At 40.0% G+C, this 27,295-nt stretch overlaps 2 protein-coding genes and 1 pseudogene across 6 annotated transcripts; 2 read left to right on the top strand and 1 right to left on the bottom strand.

Moving 5' to 3' along the window:
• Nucleotides 1-2,416: 2,416 nt before the first annotated feature.
• On the bottom strand, nt 2,417-26,051 carry LOC308608205 (uncharacterized protein). Of its 4 annotated transcripts, XR_014014108.1 has the most exons (6): nt 25,485-26,042; nt 24,006-24,081; nt 22,896-23,028; nt 15,862-15,918; nt 10,784-10,830; nt 8,396-9,868 (listed from the first exon to the last, which is right to left on the bottom strand). XR_014014108.1 is itself a non-coding variant. In XM_081220930.1 (5 exons), exons 1-4 carry the CDS (start codon nt 25,736-25,738, stop codon nt 9,801-9,803), a joined length of 426 nt encoding a protein of 141 aa, XP_081077056.1. In that variant the 5' UTR covers nt 25,739-26,051; the 3' UTR covers nt 2,417-2,524; nt 9,785-9,800. The 4 variants fall into 4 exon arrangements, 3 of the variants coding, with proteins under 3 accessions (XP_081077056.1, XP_081077055.1, XP_081077054.1); XM_081220930.1 differs by lacking the exons at nt 22,896-23,028; nt 24,006-24,081 and adding an exon at nt 2,417-2,524 and having other exon boundaries at nt 9,785-9,868; nt 25,485-26,051; XM_081220929.1 differs by lacking the exons at nt 22,896-23,028; nt 24,006-24,081 and having other exon boundaries at nt 25,485-26,048.
• LOC308608204 (uncharacterized protein C2orf78-like) lies at nt 4,142-10,581 on the top strand. The gene has a single exon (XM_081220927.1). The coding sequence runs from the start codon at nt 4,287-4,289 to the stop codon at nt 5,634-5,636; it is 1,350 nt and encodes a 449-aa protein (XP_081077053.1). The 5' UTR covers nt 4,142-4,286; the 3' UTR covers nt 5,637-10,581.
• On the top strand, nt 10,870-14,206 carry LOC308608189 (RING finger protein 11-like; annotated as a pseudogene). The gene is made up of 2 exons: nt 10,870-13,760; nt 13,980-14,206. The product of its transcript is annotated as an RING finger protein 11-like (transcript).
• Nucleotides 26,052-27,295: the final 1,244 nt, after the last annotated feature.

The following is a 27,295-nucleotide window of genomic DNA, read 5'->3' as shown; positions in this document are numbered from 1 at the left end:
CATTGCTTTGAAATGCTGCTTTTTCACGTGCTTATCATCACAGTATGCTAAATTTTAATATATAAGAAATCTTCACTTTGCACAGTAGTGCCAGGCTGTAAACATGATCCTGCACTTTGAAACCATGCAAAGAGATCTTAATAATCAAGTGAGGGGAGGGGCTTCCCTGATGGCACAGTGGTTAAGAATCCACCTGTCAACGCAGGGGGCACAGGTTTGATCCCTGGTCAGGAAGATCCCACATGCCGTGGAGCAACAATGCCCCTGCGCTCCAACTGCTGAGCCTGCGTTCTAGAGTCTGTGAGCCACAACTACCGAGCCCACATGCTCTAACTACTGAAGCCCGCGCACCTAAAGCCTGTGCTTTGCAAGAAGAGAAGCCACATCAATGAGAAGCCCGCACACTGCAACAAAGCGTAGCCCCCACTCACCGCAACTAGAGAAAGCCCATGCACAGCAACGAAGACCCAACGCAGCCAAAAGTAAATAAACAAATAAATAAATAACTTTAAAAAATAATAATAATCAATGGGGGAAATTACCACTCTTCCATGACAAATGTTTTAACATTAAAAACTCTCCTACAATTATAAATGCACAATGAAATGAAAAACTAGTAAAACTAATATTTATTTAGTACATTGAAATCCAAAGCATTTAGAAGATTTAAGAATTAAATTTCTTTCTTTGTAAAATGCTTATCAAGAGTAGTTTGACTAGTGCTTGCCTCTCTCTTCTTGTCTTGTAACATGGAGCAAGCATCTACTCTAAGTCTTGGTGAATGGTCATACTCCTTTCTAAGTTTGGAACACCTTCCAACATTTTATTCTTTGAACTTTCAATCTCACGAAATCTGAGAATTCCTTTTATGTGAAGTTGTTGCTGACAGCCACTTTCCTCATTTATGTGGATAAGCTTGCCCTCACTAAGTCCTTCTGGCTGCATATCTATACTCTTTGAAGAAAGAAGTGTTAACTTCCTCATGATACAACTCCATGTATGCTCAATTTGAATTTCACTTCCAGCATTATCACTTCTCATTTATTTGCTGCACTTTCATTTTGTGGGCCAATTCTCAATTATCTTTTTTTTAAATGTCACATGGGTTTATCACTGGAAGACAAGGAAGCAACACAGCTACATTCTTTGCTGTCGATGAATGAACTGAATAAGAGATGTGCAGTGACTAATTACCAACAGACTTTAAAAAGTGACATGATTGTTCATTCATGGATGCATATCCAACATGATCCAAGTTGATTCTGACAGTTTGCGTTTATGGAGGAGAGAATTTTTGGAGGAACTTCACCATTTTTACTTATGTCACCTGTTCCTTTTGTAACTATTTCTAAATTTATTAGATAGAAAGTTGTGGAAAGGGATTTCCCTGATGGCGCAGTGGTTAAGATTCTGTGCTCCCAATGCAGAGGGCCTGGGTTTGATCCCTGGTCGGGGAACAAGATCCCACATGCATGTCGCAACTAAGAGTTTGCATGCTACAACTAAGCTGGTGAGCCGCAACAAAGGAGCCCTCAAGCCACAACTAAGACCTGGCACAACCAAATAAATAAAACAATAAAATATATTTTTTAAGTTGTGGAAAGAAGCATCCAGTACTGTAAACAAGACTCCTGCTGCTGGAAGTTGAGAGCAAGTAACATCCATGAGGGTAAGAATGCAAGATCAAGGCTTGTCCTAGAAACAATTCCCATAATAAAAAAAAGAAAGCAAAAGAGAAATGTAAGTCACAAGTCCAACCTGGCCCAACCTAGCCCAGCCCAAGGAAGGTAGGAGTCAAGAAGAAACTAAAAGAGAAGAGCCTTGGACCACAACATTCTCCACAAGGTACACCCAACAAACTTCACCCTACTCTTTAAGCAAGTTACAAAAAGAGCTTCTGAATTCCTACTTTTGCTCCTTAAAAGCTGCTATAAGTTAGTAGTTAGACAGATATGATTTCAGAACAACTGTAATAGTTCAAACTAGATGGCTCTTTCCTTCCTAAGGATACTAATTAAATAAGATATTTATAGCTCTAAGTATATGATACATAAAATATAATACTCTGTAGAATATAAGTAACTGTTTGTTAATTATATTAATGAACGTCTGTAAGAAATGTTGCAATGATTTCCCTAATGTAAGAGCCTGGGGGAGGTAAATCTGTCTTCTAGGATTTCCTCCCCAGAGCTAAGAAATTTAGGTGTTGTTTTAGCTCTCCTACACCCTCTCCACCCATCCCCACCGTCCTGTTGGGGATCGGACCTCCCCATTGGCTATCTCATATCTTTCAACTGCCTGCTTTCTGACATCATTCTCCTACCAAACCTACTACCACTTGGTAGAGTCTTGGGGTTTATGTGGAGTTGTCATAAATAAAGTCGGATCATCACAATGGACCAGGAACCAGTCACCAGTCACCAGTGTCCAGTGACATTTGTACTGTTCAGCTGCAGCCACTCAGACATCTTCTGGTGTTGTCTCCTCATCCCTTCTATCTTCAGGTGATGTTTCCTCTTCTTCTCTGGCCATGTAACGTAAGAAAAGAAACTTTTTAAAGTATTTCGTCAGATTAATTTTGGCCCTAAATTTAGTAGTAGATTCAAAATAGCATGGAATAATGTGGGAAAGTATTGAACTACAAGTCTGGAGACCTAACTTCACTTTTGACTTTGGCATTTACTACCTGTGTGACTTTGGACAAATCATTGACTGTCTCACAACGACTGATTTTTTTCTTGTCTGTTATGTTAGGATACTACATTGGTTGATCACTCTGATCCCTTTCTGTTCTAATATTGAGCCTTAAAGGGTACCCATGGAGAAAATGATATCAGAGACTTCTCAAGAGTGTTTCAACAGAAACACAGAAAAGCCAGGTAACATAGAAAACTAGCAATATATAGCAAGATGTTTCATCTCTAATGGTCTCCCTCCACTAATATTTCGAATAGATCAGAAAAGAAAATAGGGAGAGAGGATGGAGAGTACTGGGCTGTAGGGAGGCCCAGAGTCAAACGTAAGGAAGTTTAGGATTGTTTTCATCAGCCCAGACTGATAGGAACCAAGTGATAGGAAAAAATATAAGAATGAAGAGGGAAAGCATAGAGGAGCTCTCAAGTAAAACGGAGTTTGCAATGGAATGTTGATGGGAACCAAAGATTTTAAATTAAAGGAGAAACAGCATAGAGTGAATTCTGCTCAAAGCAGCGCAAAACAAAGTGGATTGTAGCAAATCCTTATTTTAACAGACTAAGGAGGAAAGTAAGCCCAGAACAGGGTAGCACCAGGAAAGACAGATTATCAGAAAAGTCATACTCAGTGTTTTTTTCTTTTATTGCCTCTCTGAATACAGTTGGCACTTGATACTTTTAAATATAAACATTTTAGAAATATATTTTAGTAATGATGCTTCCTATATACAAGAAACCAAAGTGGTTATCTAGGGGTCTGCTTTTCAATGTTTTATTCGTTCAAATTTTTAAACTATGTAGACATATTACCAATTAAAAATTTTAAATGATATCTTCTAAATTGAATCAGAAGGACTATTTCCTTTGTGCGATATGTAGGTTCTACGGCAAGGTTGCTTTTCATCTTCACAGTAATTTCCCTAACACAGAGAGCACATTGATCAACAGCCACTGTTCGTTTTTAGATCTTAGCTACCTAAGAAGGAATAGAAAAAGTAGAGCCCCACATCTCTAATCCCACATTGAGGGAATGTCCAGTGGTTAGGACTCAGTGATTTCACTGCCAGCACGACGTGGCGCGGCAAAGAAAAAAAATCTGCATTTATCTAAAACAATATTGTGGAGTCCTTTGGATTTTCCTACATTTGAAAATCTTTTTTAATTGGATTCAAGTGATGATGGTTTTTTTAGGTTTTGGGATGTCATCTTCTTGGATGCTGAAGATGATTATAATCTAAGTTCTAGGATACATACAAAAACCTTCTTGATACTTTTTAAGCTTCCTTTCTGCTTATGACATAATTCTATATTTCTATATAGAAATTTCTATATTTCTATTCTTTGAAATATATATTTCTACCAGGCTTAATACCTGTTACTTGTTGGGTAAAAATACGAATGAGCACAATAATAAAATTCTTTTATACTTATTATTTGGCTGTCTGCTTTGTACCAGTTTCAATTGAAATACTTGTCTATATGTAATTTGCCTACCTATACATTCACATTGATTGAATTTTGTTGCTTGTTATGCATTTTTACTAATATATCTTTAATTCTTTGAAAGGTCTTGATCAAACCAAAGGTCCCGACATGATGAAAGCCAAAGACACCAGAGCCATTCATCTTAAGATGAATCAGGTACAGGAAAAGCCAAGTGTCCTAAAGGTTCCCTCTGATCAACCCAGGAAGAACAAACATAAAGCCTCTGAGCCTATCAGTGGTGCTCCCAAGGCCAAAATCCAGCCAAAGAATCCTGAGTGCCTGTTAGGGGGAGAAGTGGTTCCATGCAATGCTGCAGTCAGTGACAGGGCTCCTCTGAACACGGCCAAGCATTCCAAAGGCAAACCTCAGAAAACTGCATCCAGAAAGATCAGCAAAACTAAGAGCCATGGGCAGGAAAAGACCACAAGGGCCAGGGGAAGAAAGAAGGCTGAAGAGAATAAGCAGTCAGGGAACAAAGTCAAGGCAGAAGAGAAGCCAAGAATTCCCCAGATGAAGCGGAAGGAACACCAAACTGAGCTTATCCAAGAGAACTTCAAAAAGCCTCGAACCTCCCTAGGCATGTGCATGCTGGAGTCTGTGAAGGTTTTTCATGCACTGGGGGAGAAGAATGACAAGAAAACTGGGCTCTCTTCCTGTCGGGTCTTGGGAAATTCAAGCAACCCTAAAGACCCCCAGTCACCCCCACCTAGCCAGCCATGGCAGCGTACCCCACGTGAGGGTAAGAGCCCTGAGAAACCTCAAGTCAAAACCCAGAAGCCAGACAGCAGTGCTGAAACAGAGTTTCCATCTCCATCCCAGGATCACTTGCCTCCTCGTGGGAAGGTCAAGTTGATACCTCTGCCTTTTTCTGCCTGGGACAAGCCTCAAGCTCGACCTGCTCCTCGGAGGCCACAGTCTCTGGTCTCACATCTGCCTACTGTGGCAGACCGTGCCCAGACTGCCTCTACTAACTCAGCTCAACCTGCTGCAGCCACTTCATCCCAGCCAGCTCCTGCCTCTTTGCCAGGTCCTGCCAAACCAGCTCAGCCAACTGTGACCAACCCAACCCGTCCGGGTTGGACCGACCATACCCAGCCTAGTGTCCCTCAGTCTGTTGCTCCTAGGCCTGCACCCTACAAAACTTCATCTGGCGCTTCGCTCCAGCGGGAGCCTGTTCCCCCTGCTGTGACTAAGCGCCACTCCCCACCCAAGCTCCAAACCGCATTTCTACTCCAAGACTTCAGCAAGCAACGAAGACCATGGAGGGAACCCAACGTTTCTGAGCCAGTCATGTCAAAGCCCATCGAACAAGAGCACAGACCAGAGCGGGAGGCCATGAAGAGGCGGGCTCAAGAAGAACGTGTGAATGCTGCCAAATACACCTCTTTGGGGAAACTGCAGTTTTTCACTGAGAGGCAAAAAGAAATGGAAATTGCTTACTACTACGGATATTTATAGTAAGAGCTGCTGGGATTGTTGGTGCCACCTTGGGTACCAGCTGTTCTTCATTATATAAATAAGATAGGTATAAATTTCTCTATTTATTTTGATATATTTAAAAAAATAAAACTGAATAAGTAAATATAAAAGAATTAATAGATGAGTAATAAAGCTTTTGAATTTTGAGATGCTGATAACTCTGGCGTGCTTTAATTTTTTTGGTTTAGTTTTGTTTTTGATGGGGTTGGAATCAAAGTCTGCATGAGAAAGGAAGGACTGAAAGTCGGATGGGAGAATGAAGGAAAGGGGAGGAAAGGGGTAAAAACTGAGGAAAGAGGAAGGAACGTGGCCCAGGGCCAGGAAGGTCGAAAGAGATTCATGGATTTAAGAAAGGATGCAGGAGTGAGGGTGAAAGGGCAGAAGTGAAAAGCAGGGTCAGAGGTCAGGGTTGAAAGAACAAAATGTGAGTAGAGCTGAAGATGACGGAAGGTGAGTCTAGGTTTACTAGAAGAAATAGAAAAAGTCTATTGGGGAGGTTGGCCTTAAGTCTCACAACCACCACAGAGGTATTTAAGAAAACAAGAGGTTCAGGACACATGTCTGAAAGGTTTGAGTTGCCTTATGCAGGTGTGATTATAGTGGGGGTATAGGGAAATCTCCCAGAGAGGTGGCTAGGGCTCAGAGTTATCCTAGGGGCAGCTGACGATAGGGGCAGGGCCAAGGGAAGTGCTGCATCAGGAGGGAAACGAATAGGGCCTGGAATGCAAGTCACCATGTACTCAACACCTAAGCACCAGGGCAGCTAATGCACTATTCAGTTAAGCCTGGCAACGACAGGCAAGGCCAGTATTCCTGTGCCACTTCACTTAGGTGAGGTGCAGCAAAGGGCTGAGGTCACATTGCATGTGGAGGTATAAGGCCTCAATTTGAGGCCCAAATGCCTCTGAAGTACTCAGTATTTGCAAGTGCCTGCAGGCGTCCAACGTGGCTTTCAGAGCACAGCATGCTGAGGTTACTGGTGGACGAGATCAAGCTTCTGGACAGGCCTAAGTATTAACTTGAGGGGCTTCCTTCATTGACGGGGGCGTGCCACCTTCTGTAAACATCACCATCAAGTGAAACGCTCAAGAAAAATCCTACGGACGCGTCCACTGTCATGGGTGAGAGCTGTGGGGCACGGGCACTGGGCAATGGCTCTAACAGCCACAGGACACAGGCACCCAGCGGTTCAGGGGCTCCCTGGGAGGCCTCGTGGGGCAGCTCGAGGGAGTGAGGCTGGGAGATAGTGGCAGGGGTGGGCGTCAAAAGGAATGACGTGGGGAGAAAGGAGAGATGGAGGCAGTGAATAGTGGATAGTGGATAGTGAAAATGGGAAAACTGGCAATTTTCATTTTCAAAATTATTTTTTTGAGATGTCATTCACATGCCATAAAATTCGCCTCCTGAGACTGCAAATTCAGTGTCATTTCGTACATTCTCAAGCCTATGCAACCATCACCGTCATCTAACCCATCACGTATTCATCACTCCAAAAAGAAGCCCCTGTAACCATCAGCTGGCTCTCTTCATCCCCTCCTCCTTCAGTCCCTGCAACCATTCATTTCCTTTCTGTCACTATGGTTTGGCCTTTTCTGGACATTTCATGAAATAATACAAATGTGGCCACTCTGTGGGGCTTCTTTCACTTAGCATAATGTTTTCAAGTTCGTCCATGTCGTAGCATGTGTCACTACTTCATTCATTTTTACGACTGTATAATATTTCACATATACACCACATTTAAAATTTCCATTCTCCCATTGATCGGCATTTCGGTTGTTTACACTAATAATCTCCATTTATTGACAGTTGATTCTGTGCCAGGCAGCACCAGGTTAAGTTACTGACCTTATTTCACAGATAAAGAGGCTTGGAGAGTGTGAAGAGTTTGCCCAAGATTAAGAGCTAGTAATTGGGGGAACTGGGGTTTGAACTCAGACGACCTTCAGAGGTACGAAATTCACATGACAGAACATTAGAAAAGGTACACAGGGGTATTCAATGAAAAGTCACCCTTTTCCCCATGTTCCTCAGCCACACATTTCCCCCCTCAGAGGCATCTGCTTTTGCCATGTTGTGGATCCTTCCAGAGAACTATTTATACCTCAACATGGATGTATCACAATTTATTGACTCATCTGTCCCACGGATTTGATATGTCACTTTTATGGTATAATTGATTCTTATACGTACTTATATTACTCTTTTCAGAGCTGTCCTGACTCCTTTTTGCCTATCTTTTATGTTTTCCATTTCTCTAAAATTCTTTTTATGTTCTATTTGATTTAAAAAACATTTTTCCTTGTCTTGTTTGTTTCTCTTAAGGCACTATCCATTATGCTCATTCACCTGTATTGTTTTATTTAATTTATTTCTTTTTGGAGGTGTCGGGTATTAGTTGCAGCATGTGGGCTCTTTGTTGCAGTGCATGGGCTCTTCCTTGCTACTCGTGGGCTCTCTAATTGTGGCGTTTGTGCTCCACAGCATGTGGGCTCAGTAGTTGTGGTGTCGGGCTTAGTTGCCCTGCGGCATGCGGGATCTCAGTTCCTCAAACAGGCATCGAACCTGCATCTCCTGCATTGGAAGGCAGATTCTTAACCACTGGACAACCAGGGAAGTCCCCACTCTTTTATTATTTTAAATTTAGTCGGCTTTTCTAAATTTTTTTCTTTTATTTTGAATTCTGTCCTGAGTTCTATCATCTTACCTAGTTCTGGTTTATGCTGTTCATTCATCTGTTTATTTTATTATGGTAAAATATACAGAAAACAAAATTTAGTAGTTCAACCATTTTCAAGTATACAATTCAGTAACGTTAAAGACACTCACAGTGCTGTGCAGCCATCAGCACTATCCAAATTCAAAATAATTATGTCAAGGTCTTCCCTGCTGGTGCAGTGGTTGAGAGTCCACCTGCCGAGGCAAGGGAAACGGGTGCATGTACCAGTCCGGGAGGATCCCACGTGCCGTGGGGTGGCTAGGCCCGTAAGCCATGGCCACTGAGCCTGTGCGTCTGGAGCCTGTGCTCTGTAACGGGAGAGGCCATATCAGTGAGAGGCCCGTGTAACACAAATAATAATAATAAAAATAATTATGTCAAAATATTGAGCAGGACCTCAGAAAGATAGAGGCAGGAGCATAGTTTCTGAATCTCTCCAAACCCTTTCATGGAAGAAGATCAAGTAAAACCAAACACCCATAGGTGGCATTTATCAGCATTTACCATCTCCGGAACTTTTTCACCATCACAAACAGAGACTCTATAGCCATTAAAAAGTAACTTCCCATTCCCTCCTCGACACACGTTCTTTCATCTTTTCCATTGTTTTTCCTAACATCTTTTAGCCAACTATGAAATAATAGGTTACAGTTTTGATCTGTTTTTCGGACCTGTTTTTTCCAACTTGATTTTATTGTCTGAAGAGATGCTATGCTGCTCCTTATTCTCTTTTTTTTTTTCTTACACTACCTCGGTATGGGACTTGATCCCAATCCTTTTCTTTTATTGATTTTTGAATGAAAAAGGTTTTAAAGCGCTTTGAAAAGGATGTGAGAGGCCAAGTGGAAACATGTTCTTCATGGCTGTTTCATCAATGCTTCACTTATACTCTTTTGAAATAACTGTTTTCCAGGTGGCATAAACCAGTGGGCTTTATCATTGGACAGAGTGCAGGGAAAGGACCCCACGAAAGCTGATCACTGTAGCAAAAATGATTTAGTTATGATTTCACCCAAGATTAGTCACAACCCAGACTGGGAAACTCAATGAACCAGAGAGGAGGTCTAATGCCATCTTTCCTTCTCTCTGCCTCAGCTCTCAAGGGTTGGTCACCTACATGTTATTAGTAATTATTAGTTGGTTTCTGTTCATAATTACTATCAGAAGACACAGCACTTATGGTCCTAATTACACTGCCCAGCTATGCACCATTCTTCTTCGTTTTGGCTTCCCGTCCACCAGCAGGAACCTCATTTATTTTTGTTCTCCCTTCACCACAGCCCAGTAATGTTTGTGAATGACTCTCAGTCTCACCAGAATCTGTATCTCTCACTCTGCCCCAACATCCCACTGCATCATTCGCTCCCTGAAGTGTACTCTAGAAATTTAGGTAACCTGGATATTTTACCACTGTTCACCATCTCTTATGAAACCAGAAGAAGAGCAGCTTTCTTATGGAATGACAGAGCCCTTGTAAAGAGAAAACACCAGTCTGCAGGAGAAAGGGAAGAAGACAATGATGGAAATAGTTTCTGGAAAACTATTTTTACATTAGGTTTTGTTTGTTCCTGGTAAATAAATGGAAATCTTCTAAACATTAAAAGAAAATCTAGGGCTTCCCTGGTGGCGCAGTGCTTGAGAGTCTGCCTGCCGATGCAGGGAACACGGGTTCGGGCCCCGGTCTGGGAGGATCCCACATGCCGCAGAGTGGCTGGACCCGTGAGCCATGGCTGCTGAGCCTGTGTGTCCGGAGACTGTGCTCCACAACGGGAGAGGCCACAACAGTGACAGGCCCACCAACAGCAAAAGAAAAAAAAATCTAAACAACTAAATTCAATAATATAGGAATATAACATTTTAAAAATTATTCTTTGGCTGTGCAGCATGTGGGATCGTAGCTCCCCAGCTAGGGATTGAACCCACGCCTGCTGCATTGGAATGGCAGAGTCTTAACCACTGGAGCACCAGTGAAGTCCCAGGAATATAACTTTTAGAGGAGAAGTTATAAACCCCTTGGTTATATGAACTGCAGATTTTTTAAACTATGAAGTCATGTATTTTAAATCAGTTGGAGCTTTAAAGAAAGGAAAAAAGGAAAGAAGAAAGGAAGGAAGGAAGAAAGAAAAACGGACTTCCTTTGTTGTGCAGTGGATATAATATCAAAAATAAATTAATTAATTAAATAAATTTAAAAAAGAAAAAAAATGCTGAAATCCACTGACTAATTTTAAGGCTGTCATATCTATTTCCAGATACATCCCTGTATAAACTTTTAGTAAAAGGTTATCTTATGTCAGAAGAAATGAATTACAAACTTTTCTCGTTTTCCAAAATTTGAGAAATTCCCGTACACTTCTAACTTCAAATTTTATAAAAACGGAAAAGTAGTGAAAAGCCTTATACTTACATCCAATTGCAGCATCTGGCCTCATGCCTTCTGTATCAATCAAATATCTACAAAACAACAAAATTTGAGTCATTTGTAAATAAAAAGAAAAGAAAATCAAGTCTTTGCAAAAAAGGTCCAATTTTGCTTTACAAATATATATATAAAAATCCTAAGAAAATATCAGCACATCTAATCAATAATTATTAAAGAATGATATACACCATGACTACAAAAAGGCGTTACTCCAAGGACGCAAGGATAACGCAACTTTAGAAGAGCTATTAATATAATTATTTACAATAATACAAAAATTTAATTAATAAATGAAAGAGAATAATATACAGGACCAAACTGGCAGATGTTAAAAAGTTATCTGATAACATGCAACAGTCAGTTTCGGTGAAAATGCTCTGTACGCTAAAAACAGGAGACTTAATATGACAGAGTATTCATCAAGAACCAACAAATAACAAAAGGCAAATCAGGATAAATATGAAGATCATATCTACAAAACCCTATCTAACCAACCATCGGAGCCAGAAACTTAGGAATCACCATCACTGATGGCTATTTCTCCCTCGCCCTCATCCTCAACCCACCACCAGTGCTAACAATGATACTGCTACATACCTCTAGAATCTGTGCACAGCTTTCCACCAAAATGACCACCATACCCTGCTCCAAGCCACCATTATCCCCAATTTCTACAACAGTCTCCTAACTTGTTTCCTCTCTTCCACTCTTTCTCCCTGCAGTGCATTCTCCTCTCGGTAGCAAAATGATAGGTTGAAAGGGCAGTTGGGTATGTTCCACACACTCACCTTCAACAAAAAAAGTTCAATTGTTTTCTATTACTCTTAAAGTCTGAAACCTTAAACATAAGCCCGAACAATTGAGCTCCTACCCCACACTTGTAGCTCCATTATAATCACATGCTCCCCCAACAGCCCCACTTTCCAGGCCAGTTCCTCCAACACAGCATATGCTTTCCTCTTATAGGGTCTTTTGCTATTCCTTATGCTCAGAAATCTCTCCACAATGTCCTTATCTGGTTAATTCCTACTCATCCTTCAGATATCAGCTGAAACATCTGTAAATAAACCTTCTCTAATCTCCATGATGAGATCAAGTCCTCCCTAAAATATGATCTCATGGTACCATGTTCTTCTCCTTGGCACCTGTCAGAGTTGTAATTTTACATGCAGAGTATGATTCTTGAATATCTATTCCCTCTCTGGACTGTTAGAATTCACAAAGCGCAGGTCAAGTCTCTTCACTCACAAAATTTCACAAGTCTTTTTGCTAGCACCCAGCACAGTGCTTAAACATAACACATGCTCAATAAGTATTTCCTGCATGAACAACCATAAACTGCTACAGTGTAGCAACATCCACCAAAAGCATAAGGACATAAACTCTGTGATGCAGAAGTTCCATTCTGAATGAAGTAAACTGAGACAAAGCATATATATTGAATGGTGCTCACACAGGAATGTTCATTACTTTCACGTTTTATAATATCAACAACTTCTGGCTTTTATATGTTCATCAGTGAGCAAAGGAACGATGCAGCATTAAAAATAAATAAGTAAACAAATGGGACCTAATGAAACTTAAAAGCTTTTACACAACAAAGGAAAGTGTAAAGAAGATGAAAATACAACCCTCAGAATGGGAGAAGATATTTGCAAGCGAATCAACAAAGGATTAATGTCCAAAATATATAAATAGGACATGCAGCTCACTATCAAAAAATCAAAAAACCCAATCAAAAAAATGGGCAGAAGACCTAAATAGATATTTCTCCAAAGAAGACATAGAGACGGCCTCCAAGATGGCCAAGAGGCACATGAAAAGTTGCTCAACATCACTAATTATTAAGGAAATGCAAATCAAAACTACAATGAGGTATCACCTCACACCGGTTAGAATGGGCATCATCAGAAAATCTACAAAGAACAAATGCTGGAGAGGCTGTGAGGAAAGGGAACCCTCTTGCACTGCTGGTAGGAATGTAAACTGATACAGCCACTACGGAGAACAGTATGGAGGTTCCTTTAAAACTAAAAATAGAATTACCACATGATCCAGCAATCCAACTACTGGGCATATACCCAGAGAAAACCATAATTCAAAAAGACATATGTACCCCAATGTTCAAGGCAGCACTATTCACAATAGGTAGGCCATGGAAGCAACCTAAATGCCCATCGACAGATAATAGGCTAAAGAAGAAGTGGTACGTATATACAATGGAATATTACTCAGAGATAAAAAAGAACGAAATTGGGTCATTTGTAGAGACGTGGACAGACCTAGAGACTGTCATACAGAGTGAAGTAAGTCAGAAAGAGAAAAACAAATATTGTATATGAATGCATATATGTGGAATCTAGAAAAATGGTACAGAAGAACCGGTTTGCAAGGCAGAAATAGAGACACAGATGTAGAGAACAAACGTATGGACACCAAAGGGGGAAAGTGGGGCAGGGCGGTGGTCGGTGGTGGTGAGATGGATTGGAAGATTGGGATTGACATATATACACGAATATGTAAAAAATAGATAACTGGTAAGAACCTGCTGCATAAAAAATAAATAAATGTTTAAAATTCAAATATAAATTTTAAATAATTAATTAATTAGTTAATTAAAAAAAAAGAATGAGGTTGGAAGACTGTCAAAACAGCACACGGAACACACACTCAAGCCCTGGAAGATGAGGAAGTGCCTTAAGACCCCACTTCGGATGACATCTCCCTGCCTCACAAGTCTCAGTCCGACTGGGCTAGCTTTGGCAAGGGGACGGAGCTGGGTCAGGAGCTGCTGCTGCCATATCTGGATCAAGTTCCAGTTTTGGTCTATCATTCAACACCTAGCCAGACTCGCCTAGCAACTCAGCTGAGAGGAACCAAATAGGATAGCTCAAAGAATAGGCTCACACAGCATCAGCCTAAAGGTGTTTATGACCCTGGAAGAAATGGATCAGAAGAAAGGATCCGGGGGACTTCCCTGGTGGTGCACTGGCTAAACACTCCACACTCCCAATGCAGGGGGCCTGGGTTCATTCCCTGTTCATGGAACTAGATCCCACACGCATGACGCAACTATGAGTTTGCATGCCACAACTAAGGAGCCCAGCGGCTGCAACTAAGACCCGGCACAAACAAACAAGAAAAAATCAATCAATAAAATAAAACCAATATTAAAAACAAGATCCGGGAGTGTGTGATCTGTATGATGGACTTTGCTTATGAGAACCCAGTTTGATTTCTGCTGTGTATGCAGATCACCTGGGCTGTACAGATGACTGGCTGATGAGATCCCTTACGTGCCCCTCCTGCATGGAGACAGTTGATGCAGCACTGCTTTTGTCCTACGAGTCTAACTGAGCCAGTGTCTCTCATCTGACTTCAAGAGAACCATCATTTTTGGTGGTTTTGATCTTTTGTCTTTGAGCCCAAAGAGCCGGGGATTAGGAATTAAGATCATGCATGAAAGTTTCCTAAAAATTCCTTAACAGCTGCAGATGTTGGGGCAAAGTATGTGATAGTTTAGAAATCTAGCGGGAAACGTAGGATGCTATTTTTATGGAAAGCCTTCACCCAGGGTTTAAAAATACAATTGTATTTAGATCTTGTTATTGCTCCAGTACATAGGATTTGTGTAAAGTGTTACAGCACCTATATATGTTTTAATTCTGTGTCAAGGATTAGCATAAAGACAGTGGTTGTTTTTCCTAAGTGAGATAACATTCTGCTTCCCCCTATCCAAATTCTTTTCTGAAGTTGCTGGCATCTCGGTCAAGGTTTTACTTAATAGCTACATTTTATAACACTGGCACACAAAAAAAGTAGTTTTAAGCTTGGTTGCATAGTTCTTGTTTTTAAGAATAAACATAGAGCATTTATTTTTTACTTTATAGGAACTCCACAAGTTAAGGTCCCATTATTCTTTTGCTGTGATTGTTGTTACTATTGATGGTGCTCTTTTCTGTCTTTGCTGGTTCTTTCTAATCTATCATTTGTCCTTATTGGCATACGATCATCTCAGGGTCACAACATGGCTGCTGTAAAACCAAGTATCATATTCTAACAAAACAAGGAGGAAGCAAAAAAAGAGTCCAAATGGTCATTTTCCTAATGCATATTTATCTTTTTCAGAGAAAAATATCATTCTCATAAGCACAATAACAGCCTTGCCCTCATTACTCATTTGCCAAAACAGACTGATATGACCATTCATAAGACAATTTATGGCAAAGAGGGGTATGATAATGATTGCCTCAGCCTAACAAGGATTTATCCACTAAAGCTGAATGCTTCACTCCTCAAAGAAATCAACACTTTTCTACATACAAAACACAAGTCTCTTGAAGGGTTCTTCATAAGTGCATTATTGAAGAATTTGGTATGTCATAAGCACTTAAGGATTTGACATTCAACTGTAGTAGTGTCCATGTTGGTTAATTTTCTTACAAGCCCCATGATGAGTTTGAGAAAAACTCAAAGAATCAGAGTATCAGGTTCTATTAAATTCTTACATGTATCTTGCTTAAGTTTTTGTTCATTAATTTATATCCAACTACCTAAAGCAAATTTGGAGGAAAAAAATAATAAATAAATAAATAAGTAAATAAATAAGATTGAGGTCTCCAAATATTTTCATAGAAATATGTCCACCATATATTAAATTATAAACCAGAATGTCTAAATACTATACCATTAAATCACATGTACATACAGTTCTGTATATCCAACGGTTTCATATCCTACAGATATGGAAGGCCGACAATACTACACCATTTTACATTACGGGACTTGAGCATCCGAGGATTTTGGTATCCATGGGGAGTACTAAAATCAATCTTCTGCAGATACCAAGGGACCATTGTATATGCTTATATCTGGATTTTTTATGTCTCAAAATATATGTGCTAAATTGTTACTGGTCATAAACTCTGAGTACGGGGCAAAATTGCCTTCCACTTCATACATTTCTCTGACTGCATTTTTTGCATTCAGCTTACATTAACTTACATTACTACTGTAAACAGAACAATTTAAACATGGTCTGCCTCTTGGGGTTGGCCACTCACCTGCAGATGAGGTAGCCAGTCCTGTTTAAATCAGGGGTACAGTGGACACCAATAAGTCTGTATATAAAAAGGGAATATGGAATTAAGTAAGCAAAGTAGAAACACTAAAAACAAGTTATACAATTTTCTGAAGAGTAGCCTTTATTAGTTACCACAACACGACCACTATCCTGAAAAGGAAAAACTCTGAAGAAAAGAGTGTCTTTGCAGGAACATACTATAAAGAATTAAGTAGTATAAAGTCAAAATTCATTGTGTTTGGGAATTTTTGCATAGTCTCCAATCAGATGCAATTGTATGGATGGAGAATGTCCATCAGGAACTGATTTGACTATAGTAAAATTGAGTGGAAAAAAAACAGGCTATCAGAAGAATGGAATTTGTTTTTGAGTGAAAGAAATGGAATGCCTTCACTTTTAATGCTCAATATTAAAAAGGACAAACAGATTCTGAAGGGCTCTTGGGGTCCCAAAGCACCTCCATTCCTTCTCTCATTCACTGCTCCTCACATGCGACGGGTCTACGTGCCTGAGCAGGTCTCAGGTGGGTAGCACCGTGCTTATTTCACAATGAAAAAGTAAGGCTTCAGACGTAAGCCTAAGCTGCACAGCAGGCAAACAGAAAAGAGACTAGAATCGAGTCTCACATTTTTGCAATTATGCCACAGTATTTCGTGGACCAGTACTTAATAAAATTATATGAGGAAGTAAATAAAAACAACAACATGTAGCTGATCTCTGCAAAAGGTATGTATGTGACTACGTGGTGTCTGGCATTCGTCATCTCCTGCCTGGATTACTACCGCCCTACAATTCTAACAATCACTCCTATTTCAACTGATCTTCCACATGGAAGATGTTACCTTTCTAAAATAGGAACTTGGCTGGATTGCTCTGTTCCTTAAATATCTTCACTTAGCACAGAATAAAGCCCAAGATTTTAGCACAGCATTGAGTACTCTTTATAAACAAATACCAGTCTGTCTCTCCAACTGAATGACAAGTTCAAACTAAATTACAAGGACCTACATCATCCACCTCCCTCCTTTCCCCTGCCAGCCTCCCTGATCCCATTCTCTACTGCTCTGCCCTCACTCACTTTCCCCTGTCCAGCCACACTGCCCTCCATACTATTCCTCAAATATGCCAAGCACAGTCGTGCCTCAGGGACATTGCACCTACTTTTCCTTCTGCTTCAGAACACACCCTCCCAACACATCTCCGCTCTCCCAGATATCTAATGGCTTTTTTCTCACTTCAAGTCTCTGCTCAATTGACATCGTAATAGAGGGGACTTCCCTGATCACCTACCACATTCCCTCACCTCTTCATCTTGTGTTTTTCTATTCTCCAAAGCATTTACCACCACTTGACACTCCACATATTTTCTTATTTACTCATCTCTCTCCCGCACTAGAATGTAAAATACATAAGGGCACGAACTTGGTTCTGTTCCTACTGCCTCGAACAGTGCCTTCAACTTAGAAGGTGTTTTATAAATATTTGCTGAAAAGGAATGTATGAGTTCCTTGCCCTTTCACACTACACTCTAGTCACACAAGAGGCTGCCCCTCCAGAGCACAAGTTCAAGCCCTGTGCCTTCGGTACCTGTTCGCAATAGCTCAGCTGTCCTTTCCTCATTCCAGCAAAATCCTCTTCCACGAAGCTCAGCTCAAACGCTGTCTCCTCAGTCAGGCCTTCCTCAGTTTCTCCTCTATATTCCTGCTGCACTTGATTCTTTTATTATAATTAACCCACTTAGAGTCACTACATGTTTATCTTCCAAGATAACTGTAAGTTGCTACTGAACAAACACTTCTAGTCACCTCTGTATCCCCGTGCCCGAACAACAAACCTCTAAGGCTCTCGGCGTTTACTGAAACAATTTATTTTCTGAGTCTCTTCGAATTCTAGGGAGTGGATAGTATCGTCTCCTCCTCATTACCAGTGAGCCTGGCATCTGTGGGAGGGGCTTATAGCAGAGGAAGCCACCAATGGATCATAACTAAGGTCCTGAGACTGCAATGGCAGAGAGCATGGTGAAGTTAGCCCACTGCATGCAGAAGACCCACAGAGGAGTCAGCATATGCAATGGACTACACTTGGTATAACCTGTGAACAATCAAGGCTGACAAACGTGCTCTCATGCACTTGTAAGGATCTTCTAGCCCACGCGGATCACACAGAACACACACAAAGGAGCCTGGAGGAAGTGAGGAGGCCGGCAGCTGCACCCTAACATCTTAAGAGGTAACATTTCTGTGACTACAGTTTACACAAATCAGAAAATTTGCCTCCTTTCTAGACACCCTGGATATCACAGGCAAGGCCAAGCCTCTCAAGTTTTAAAGCTAAAGTACAGGGAAGATCTGTGAATAGGGCTTAAGATATTTAAGAGCTAGGACCTGCATTAAGCAACCAGCTTATAGAATGAAAATTTATCTTGAAATTCCAGTCTCTCCCTCTCTTTCTCACCTCCTAGCCCCTATCTTCCCACCTCCATCTCTATTCCTTCTTGCTACTCCCTGTTTTATGTATATGTCTTTATCATTGTTTATATATATGGAATATGTACTGTCTGTTAGGTTTATTTAATAAAGTGAACACTCCTCAGGCTAAATTTAGAAAGGAAAAAACGAACACTTTCTCATGTGGTTCAGTGGTGATCCAAAGACAAAAGATACCTCAGTCTTAAAACATGGCAAATACCATGTTCCTTCTGATAGTTAGATGGTAGAAAAAGGCAAGTGGATCCTTAAAATTCAGACGCTATTAAGACCTAGTATCAAGAGAGTACATCTTAAAGCAGAAACAAGAAAACACCAGCCTTTTAAGTTCTTCCTGTCTGTCAAGATAAGAATAAGAGGTGGCAGTGTTCTTCTTCACTTGCACCCAAAGTATAAAAGCAGCAAAAATATCTTAAACACATATGATGAGGAAGACACTCTTCTGGTCCACTCTGCTTTGTTTGGCTTCTAGGGATCTGTCCCACTCCGAAATTTTGCTTTATGTTTTCTCTTTTATATACACTAAGAACCTGAGAGTCTTAACCTTTTCTTCCACCTCTCAACCAATAAATAGGACCAAACAACATTTTTATTTTTTTATGTCTTTTCCATTCAAATGTTTAAAAAAGAGATAAGTAAGCTAGTTCAGTTCATATTTCTCACAAAATTCACTTTCCAAACTAAACTAAATTGTTTGTGACCGTAAACAGGAAAAACACCATATTGTATCAGCACCAAATGACATTTCCACCTTCATGTTACCAAACACAACAGGCCTAATGTCACAACTATTAAAAATGTTAAAAATCCCAACCCCACTCAAAATGCATACCAAAGTTCAGGTAAAGGGAAAAAAAACAAAACAAAAAGAACTCGCCATTATCTTTATTTTCTTTCAGAAATCCACTAACAGCACATTGAAATTTAATAATAGTATCATCATCTGGCACCGGATGCCCAATTGTACAAATGTTTAAATAAGGAATAATTTCTGGTAAGTCCTATAAGGCAAAACCATGAAAATATGTATTATTTCCTTTGTAGGGAAAGAATAAAAAATTAATTAGAGAAGGCGGAATATAAACCAAGAGAGGACATTAAACTTAGTATGTCAGTCATTCTGATAAGAGCCATTTTCTCCAAAGCTGCTTTAACCAGTAAGTATCACTTGATTTTCATTAAAACTGCAGAATGGACAGTTACTAGGCATGCAAAACGAAAAGCAAATCTATGTGAATGAATGCACATGTAACTCAAAATGATATAAACAGTTCTACCTATATTTATGTTCTATCTTACATTTCAGGGGCCATACAGAGGCTGTGATCTAAGTAGAATAGTAGAACAGAATCAGAAGAACTTGGATTCGAATTAGAAAATAGAGCAAATTTCAGACAGTGTTGAGAACTGGTATTCTTGGGGTGGGAGAAAGTAGACTATCAATAGAAGACAGAAAAGGATAAGTGAAAATTCTCTAGTTCTGAATTTAAATGGAAAGTAGCAGTATGAACCTATGACATATTTTAGAAATAGTAGCAACAAACATACATATTTCCTAGCTCTGCCTACTGAAAAAGTCTAGAAACAACTGATGTCATGTCAAAAGGACTCAGGAGTCACTGAGAAGCTCCAACTGGCCCAAGATAGGGCCTAAGTTACAATAATAACTATAGCGGAGTCCACAGTGATATGAATAAATAAATTTTAAAAAATTGATCACCACTGGAGGATATTTGTGAATCAACTCATTATTTTGAAAACTGTTAAATTAAAGAAGAGAATCATGCCTCTACAACTGGGCAACCAAATAGTTGATGAGGGGAATCTTCTCCTTATAGAAATATATCCAGCTTATAAGTGAAAAAAAGAAAAACAGAATTCACCATTTTATTTATTTATTTATTTAATTTTCAGATACGTGGGCCTCTCACTGTTGTGGCCTCTCCCATTGCGGAGCACAGGCTTTGGACACGCAGGCTCAGCAGCCAAGGCTCATGGGCCCAGGCACTCTGCGGCATGTGGGATCTTCCCGGACCGGGACACGAACCCGTGTCCCTTGCTTTGTCAAGAGGACTCTCAGCCACTGTCCCACCAGGGAAGCCCCCACCATTTTTGGAAGCCTTAACTGAATTAATGGATGTAGGTATGAATCATCAGTGACTGCTAATATCACAGAAAGAGAAAATTATACGTCTCCATGGAAGAACACATCATCACCTATGACACTGTCTTGCCAAAACAAAACACGCAAGCTTCATTCTGATCAACTACCAATTTACAGGAAATAAAAGGATTGAAGAATATGTTAAGAACACATGGAATGTAACCATCAAAATCTACATGGGACAAATTACCTGCTTTCTTTAAAAATAAAATTCAAGGAGGAAAAAAAAGTGAGAAAGACATGGAGGGAGAACCTATAGATTAAATAAGACTTCAGAGATCTAACAATCAACGGCAAAGTGTGGACCTTATCTGGATCTAATGTAAAATTCTTAAAAACAATTTTTTTATGACATTTAGGAGACAACTGCAAATTTGAGCACTCACTGGGTATTTACTATTAAAAAATGATATTAAGGAATAAATGTCCTATATTTTAAATATACATACCAAATATGTATAGGTGGGGCTTTCCTGGTGGCACAGTGGTTGAGAATCTGCCTGCCAATGCAGAGGACACGGGTTCGACCGCTGGTCTGGGAAGATCCCACATGCCGCGGAGCAACTAGGTCCGAGAACCACAACTACTGAGCCTGCACGTCCAGAGCCTGTGCTCCACAGCAAGGTAGGCCGCGATAGTGAGAGGTCCATGCACCGTGATGAAGAGTGGTCCCTGCTTGCCACAACTACAGAAAGCCCTCGCACAGATACGAAGACCCAACCCAGCCCAAAGATAAATAAATAAGTAAATAAATAAATAAATAATTTTTTTAATGTATAGGTATAATTACATGTTGTCTCGGAGCTGCTTCAAGATAACATGGAATGGGGTGAAACAGGTGGGGGTATAGATAAAACATGACAGCCATCAGTTGGTAAATATTAAAGCTGGATGAGTTCATGGGTATACAGGGAAAATTTACAGTATTTTGTATACTTTTGTATATGTTTAAAATTTCTGATAATTGTTTAAAAACAAGACGACACTGTAGAAAACCATTTGGCAGTTTCTCAAATGTTAAACGTAGAGCTACCATACGATCCAACAACTCTGCTACTACCTACACTGCACAGCTAAAAGGACAGAAAGCAGGGATTGGAACAAATATTTGTACACCAATGATCATAGCAGCATGATTCACAATAGCTACAAGGTGGAAACAACCCAAGTGTCAATCAACCGATGAATAACAAAATATGGTATATACACACAGTGGGATTTATTAAGGCAAAAAAGGAATGGCATTTTGTTACATGCTATAACATGGATGAACCTTGAAAACACTAGGCTTAGTGAAATAACCCAGACATAGAAGGATAAATATTGTAGATTCCACTTACACGAGGTACCTAGAAGAGGCAAATTCATAGACACAGAAAATAGAATAGAGGTTACTAAGGGCTAGTGGGAGGGAAAATGGGGTTGTAACTGTTGGACGGTTACAGAGTTTATGTTGAGGATGATGAACAAGTTTGAGTTATAGACAGTGGTGATAGTTACACAACACTGTGACTGTATTTAATGCCACTGAACTGCATATTTATAAATGGTTAAAATAAATATGATTTATGTATATTTTACCACAGTAAAAAAAAGAGGAATAACTGAGTTGAAATTTCAGTTCTTCCTTGTCCGAGTATCAGTTTCATCGTCTGTAAAATTAGTAATTGTAGTTGTCTATCCTCTGAGCTTAGTGCAGAGTAAGCACTCAGAAGGAGATCTCAGTACTACTTCCACTTCAACAGCAAAGCATTGTTGTGAAGATTAACTAAGTCAATGGATATGAAAGAACTTTCTAAATGGCTATACAAATATTAACAAACTTTAGGTGTTACTGTCTCCCAAGGCCATGGGACAGGTCAGAAGAAGGATAATTCTTTTGCACTGGTATGTCCTACATGGGCCAAGAGAATATATGGGTTTCTGTACTCTCTCAGAAGGTATTAGGAAAAGAAAGCATAAAACTTAGAGAACGATTGTCTTTTACCCTGATGCTTAAACATGCTCAGGCAGCTGCTTCAAATAAGTGCTAAAGACATAATGGACATACCTTTCTTTCCTTTTAGGCTACTAATATTCTTGCTAAAAGTTTACTTCGTTTTCAAAACATAGAACATGGAAGCTTATAGAATTTATTCAGCATATCTACAGCCTACTGCCAAATACTATAGTTCAATTCATATCTTTCATCTCATTTTGAAACAGCAATTACAAATGTGTATTTAAGGAAACCACTAGCTTCCCTTTCTGAACCCATGAAAAGAAGGCCAGGATTCACCTTAGCATAAGATGATAACTACTGAATTACTATGAATTATGACAGTAACAGAAAGAAGGTCGTTTTCAACTACGGGTTCCATTTACCTCTGGCTTATAATAGCGGCACGTGTACGGTAGGTCAATTATCAGCCCGAGTTCTTCATTCTGTTCTTGGATTATGTTAAAAAAGATGCAAGGGGGAAAAACATTCTTCTGGAGCAAGATTCTTTTCAAAACTCTGTCAGAAAGTATAAAATAAGAAGGAACATGTGTTTAAAATCCTTTACTATATTATCCATTTATTCAAACCCTGTAATGCTAACATATGAGATTCAAAGTAAAGCTTCCTCCTCTGGAATTTAAAAGCGATATTATAATCCTTTCTTCCAGAGAGATTAGACAGAAGAAATAAGCTCCCTTCTATATATTTATTTCTATGTGTGTTTATTTCATGTTGGTCTCCTAACTGGGCTGTAAATTCCCAGAAGGCAGGGACCACATCAATTTTGCCTACCACTGGATTGCCAGCTCCAAGCAGAGTGCCTGTAAGTAGACACATAAATAAATACTTCTTCAATACCTACCTATATGAAGGATGGCTTGCACTGCTAAATATTCTTTTATGTATTTGGCTTATTTATGTTCTCTGTTCCATTGATCTGTTTGGTTATTCAAGTGCCAGCAACACACTTTTCTTTTTAAATTAGTAGACTAGTTTTAGAGCAGTTTGACATTCACAGCAAAACTGAGCAAAAAGTACACAGTTCCCACTTATACCCTCTCTCCTTCACCCACACAGCCTTCCCCATTATCAACATGCCATACCAGTGTGCTTCATTGGTGAGAATTCATGAACCAACACTGACACATCATTATCAATCAAAGTCCATAGTTTATTGCATTCATAGTACAAGTAACTGACCATTTCTTTATTTCTAGTATAGTCAACCCCAAACATTTACATACTGAGATACATATTGCTGTCTTAATCATTACTTTATTCTTTATTTATAGTTAGGGCATTCCATTGGGATTTTTTTAATTAAGTACAAAACTAGGTTGTATTTATCTATAAATTCCATTTCTGGATAGTAAAGGAGGTATTAAAAAGTATTTGCTATAAAAAGGCAAAATGGAGTATGACGGTGTTGAGAGCCAGGGCTCTATATGGTGAATTCAGATTTCTGGAAGAATACGGTAATAACTTTTGCTTACCTTTTTTAAAGGAACTTTGAAAGCAATGAAACGAGTCCCAGGCATCCGCTGTCCAACTGGGAGATAGTCCTTCCAACTATTAATACATTTTTGTTAGGCAAATTTTATGTTATGCTGTTTCCCTGCATAGGATGAGTGTGCCCTGAAAATGGAAAGCATATCCCTCTATAGTAGGTCCCTCTTCTTTCTGCTTTGCATTTTGCTGCTCCACTTATTCAACCCCACCTTGTAATAAGCTATACTTCCCTTGTTCCTGTTTCCCCATCTTGAAAACAGATAAAAGGCAACAAAACAATGCAAAGCTCTCAACAAATAAGGGATATCTAAACCCAGAGATGGCCAGAACTTCTGTATCCCTGATACAACCTAGCCCAGTGTTGACTACAATGGTATCATTAATACATGCATGTTGACTGAAAGTGTTTGAACTCAATTCTTCCACTTCACAGTTTTGTTTTAGTCCTCATACAAAACCTGATAATAAAATTCGTAATGCTAGGAATCACAGTGAACAATAATATCTGAACTGATTGCTGTAAGATGAGTGAGAACTAAGGTTAATTCAGTGTATCTGAAGCAAAGAAAGTGGGGGCAATAGTGGCACAAGATGGGGCTAGAGAAGCAGAGAGGATTCTAGACCAAGAAGAGTCTTAAAGGCCAACGGTGTCTTTTCTATTCTCAAAACAATGGTTTTGAGCGCTGTCTATGAGCAGTGTTCCAACTTGCTTTTAAGGTTTCTTGTGTGAAGAATGGATTGGAAGGAAACAAGAAATATGGACACGAGTTAGGACCTAATTGCAACAGACAGGACAGTTCAGTATTAGCATGTTGAGGAAGAATTGACAGATTCAAAAGAAACTCAGGAGATAAACTGAAGCGGGCTTAATGGGCTATGAGATGGAGGAAAGGAAGGTCTTAGGGAATTAAAGGGTTTACTGCACACATGAGCAAAGTCCCACATCAATCATTTGAACGTACAGAGGTAGATCTCTCAAATGACACCGGTTAGCAAGCAACAGTATGACCTTTATAATTCACAGACACAACACAAATCAACTGTTTCGATGAAAAATTCGGCAGTACCCGTGCGTTTTTTCACTCAACTTAGTTGCAGTTCCACTTACTCACATTTTCTCTGCCAAAACAACACAGCTTGTGGAATAGAAGGGGACTCCATATTGGTAATTAAGGAGTGTCCACAACACTCACAGTCCCATCTTAAAAAGCAGTCCCTCTGCATTTTACCCGAGGAGAAATGGCCAGAGCCTCCCTTTTAAAACGGTGGGGGGAAATCAGAACATCTCACACTGTCCCTTTCAACCACTGTGAACTGAGCCGCCAGACGACCAATACCCCCTATAACACAGCGCGGACGGGGCAGCGGCCGGGGGCAACAGTGACAGGAGACAGCAAGACACGAAGCCCAGGCCCAGGGGCTCTGAGCTCCACCGGCAACGCCCAGGGGCCGAGGCGTATTACCTTTCCGGGATGTGCTTTCCGCCCTTGCTCCTGGCCGACGAACGTCCGGAAAAGCCGCGACGATGACCCCAGCGCATACGGGCATGATGCCACTGGCTCATGTCACACCCAACATGCCAACCACCCAACGCCAAGAGTGCCAAAGTCGCCAACCTGGCGGCCCTGGTGCCAGCACCCGGCCCCGAGCCACAAACGCCCAGGCACAAGCCCACGCAGCAGCCCACGCAGCTCGCACACCCCTTTCTACTGCGCATGAGCCACGGCCCGTCCAGATGACGTCATCACGCCGGCGGACTGAGTCGCTTCATTTGGGGAGAGGACTCTGACGGCTGCAATTTCCTCCTTAGCCGGAGGCTGGCAGCAGACGTTCATTAGTTCGTGTGTGTACCCTTCAGAATTCCACTCGTATGGGACATGGAAAGTTGTCCCACTCTCCCAGTTTCTTGTGTGGTTTTTTCAGATATTTCCCAAATGCTTACATTCACACTTGTTCTATCTTGTACGTATTTCTACGTAATGGATATCCTGTATTTTATAGAAGAGCAGTAAAGTATACACAGTCTACAATCTGTCTTGGATACTGATGTTCCCAGTCAATTTTTGCATACATCTCTTCTATTCTCTTTAATAGCTGCGTCACATTACATAATTTACATGGCCAGTCCAATATTCAAGGACTTTTAGTTGTTTTCAGTTTGGGAATATTTTATTTGCTTTTTGTTTTTGACCTCTGTTACAGATAGGCTGCAATGTGAACCTCTTTATACATGTGTAGAGCTATATATAAATTTCTAGACGTAGAATTTCTGGAATGAAAGAGATGCAAACTTAAAATATTGAAAGATTTTCAATCAATCTAATCTGCCTCATCAACCTTCAAAAATATTCTATCAACTTATACTCCACTCATAGTGAAACATTTATTGGGTTTCTATTATGTGGCTGGTATCATGCTGGAGGTTGGTTGACAGTATGTATTTACATTTTAGTCAATACCACAAAAAGCCTGAGAGAGATAAGAGTGGAGCTCAAGTATAACATTTCCTCACAGTAGCAGGCATAGGGATGTGTGCCTGTTAGAAAGACTGTGAATCCTGCCACAAGTGGAACAGTAAAGAACAGCATGTCCTACAGTACGTCTGAAGGTATAATGGCATACTAAATACCATTGTTATTTATAATAACAAGTGTTGTTTGTTAGTTTTACTTTTTAGTTTCTAATTTCTGAAAGTATCTTACATGCACTGTTAGTAATCTTCACAACCATTTGAGGTGGGTAAAGTGAGTCAGGAAGCTCAGAATTATTGAATGAATGAATGAATGAATGAATGAGTAAAAAGATCACTACCTTTAACGTATGTGGGACAGTCATAGTCTAACCAAGTTTCAATCCACAAGCATTTATTTACAATTCTAAAAACTTCCACATAATTACAAATGGGACAATACTAGTAAAGTACTATTTGAATAAAGAAAAGATACAAGTGAGCACAACGTACACAACATACAAACTTACAATTAGGCACAGTCGATTTGGTGCTAAGTCATAAAATATTCTTTTGCAATTTATGAAAATTATCCAATAGGCTTGTAATGGCCAAAAAGTACAACTGATAGAAATATCTATAGACATGACAATGTACAAATTGTGACATAAATCTATCAGGAACTAGAAAATCTATGTTGGCCTTATAGCTCCAGTTTGCTAAAAGACACAGGCTTTGGCTGGGTAAACAAAACAATCCAGACCTGGCCATAACAGGGTTTCCAGAAAGTATGGGAAGTAGCAAAGAGTAGGCCTCTCAATGGGA

Source organism: Mesoplodon bidens (genome assembly GCF_964165515.1).
Source record: "Mesoplodon bidens genome assembly, chromosome: 20".
NCBI classification, from domain to species: Eukaryota; Metazoa; Chordata; class Mammalia; order Artiodactyla; family Ziphiidae; genus Mesoplodon; species Mesoplodon bidens.
The sequence above is the reverse complement of the archived record's forward strand: the minus strand, read 5'-3'. Positions and strand labels throughout refer to the sequence as shown.

Excerpts from the sequence above, each read along its gene's own strand:
- LOC308608205 (XM_081220928.1), bottom strand. The coding sequence starts at position 25,738 with ATGCGCAGTAGAAAGGGGTGTGCGAGCTGCGTGGGCTGCTGCGTGGGC. Across the intron at positions 15,919-25,484 it reads GGAAAGCACATCCCGGAAAG|ACTTATTGGTGTCCACTGTA; the intron begins GTAATACGCCTC and ends TTTTATATACAG. Across the intron at positions 10,831-15,861 it reads ACTGGCTACCTCATCTGCAG|ATATTTGATTGATACAGAAG; the intron begins GTGAGTGGCCAA and ends GTTGTTTTGTAG.
- LOC308608204 (XM_081220927.1), top strand. The coding sequence starts at position 4,287 with ATGATGAAAGCCAAAGACACCAGAGCCATTCATCTTAAGATGAATCAG.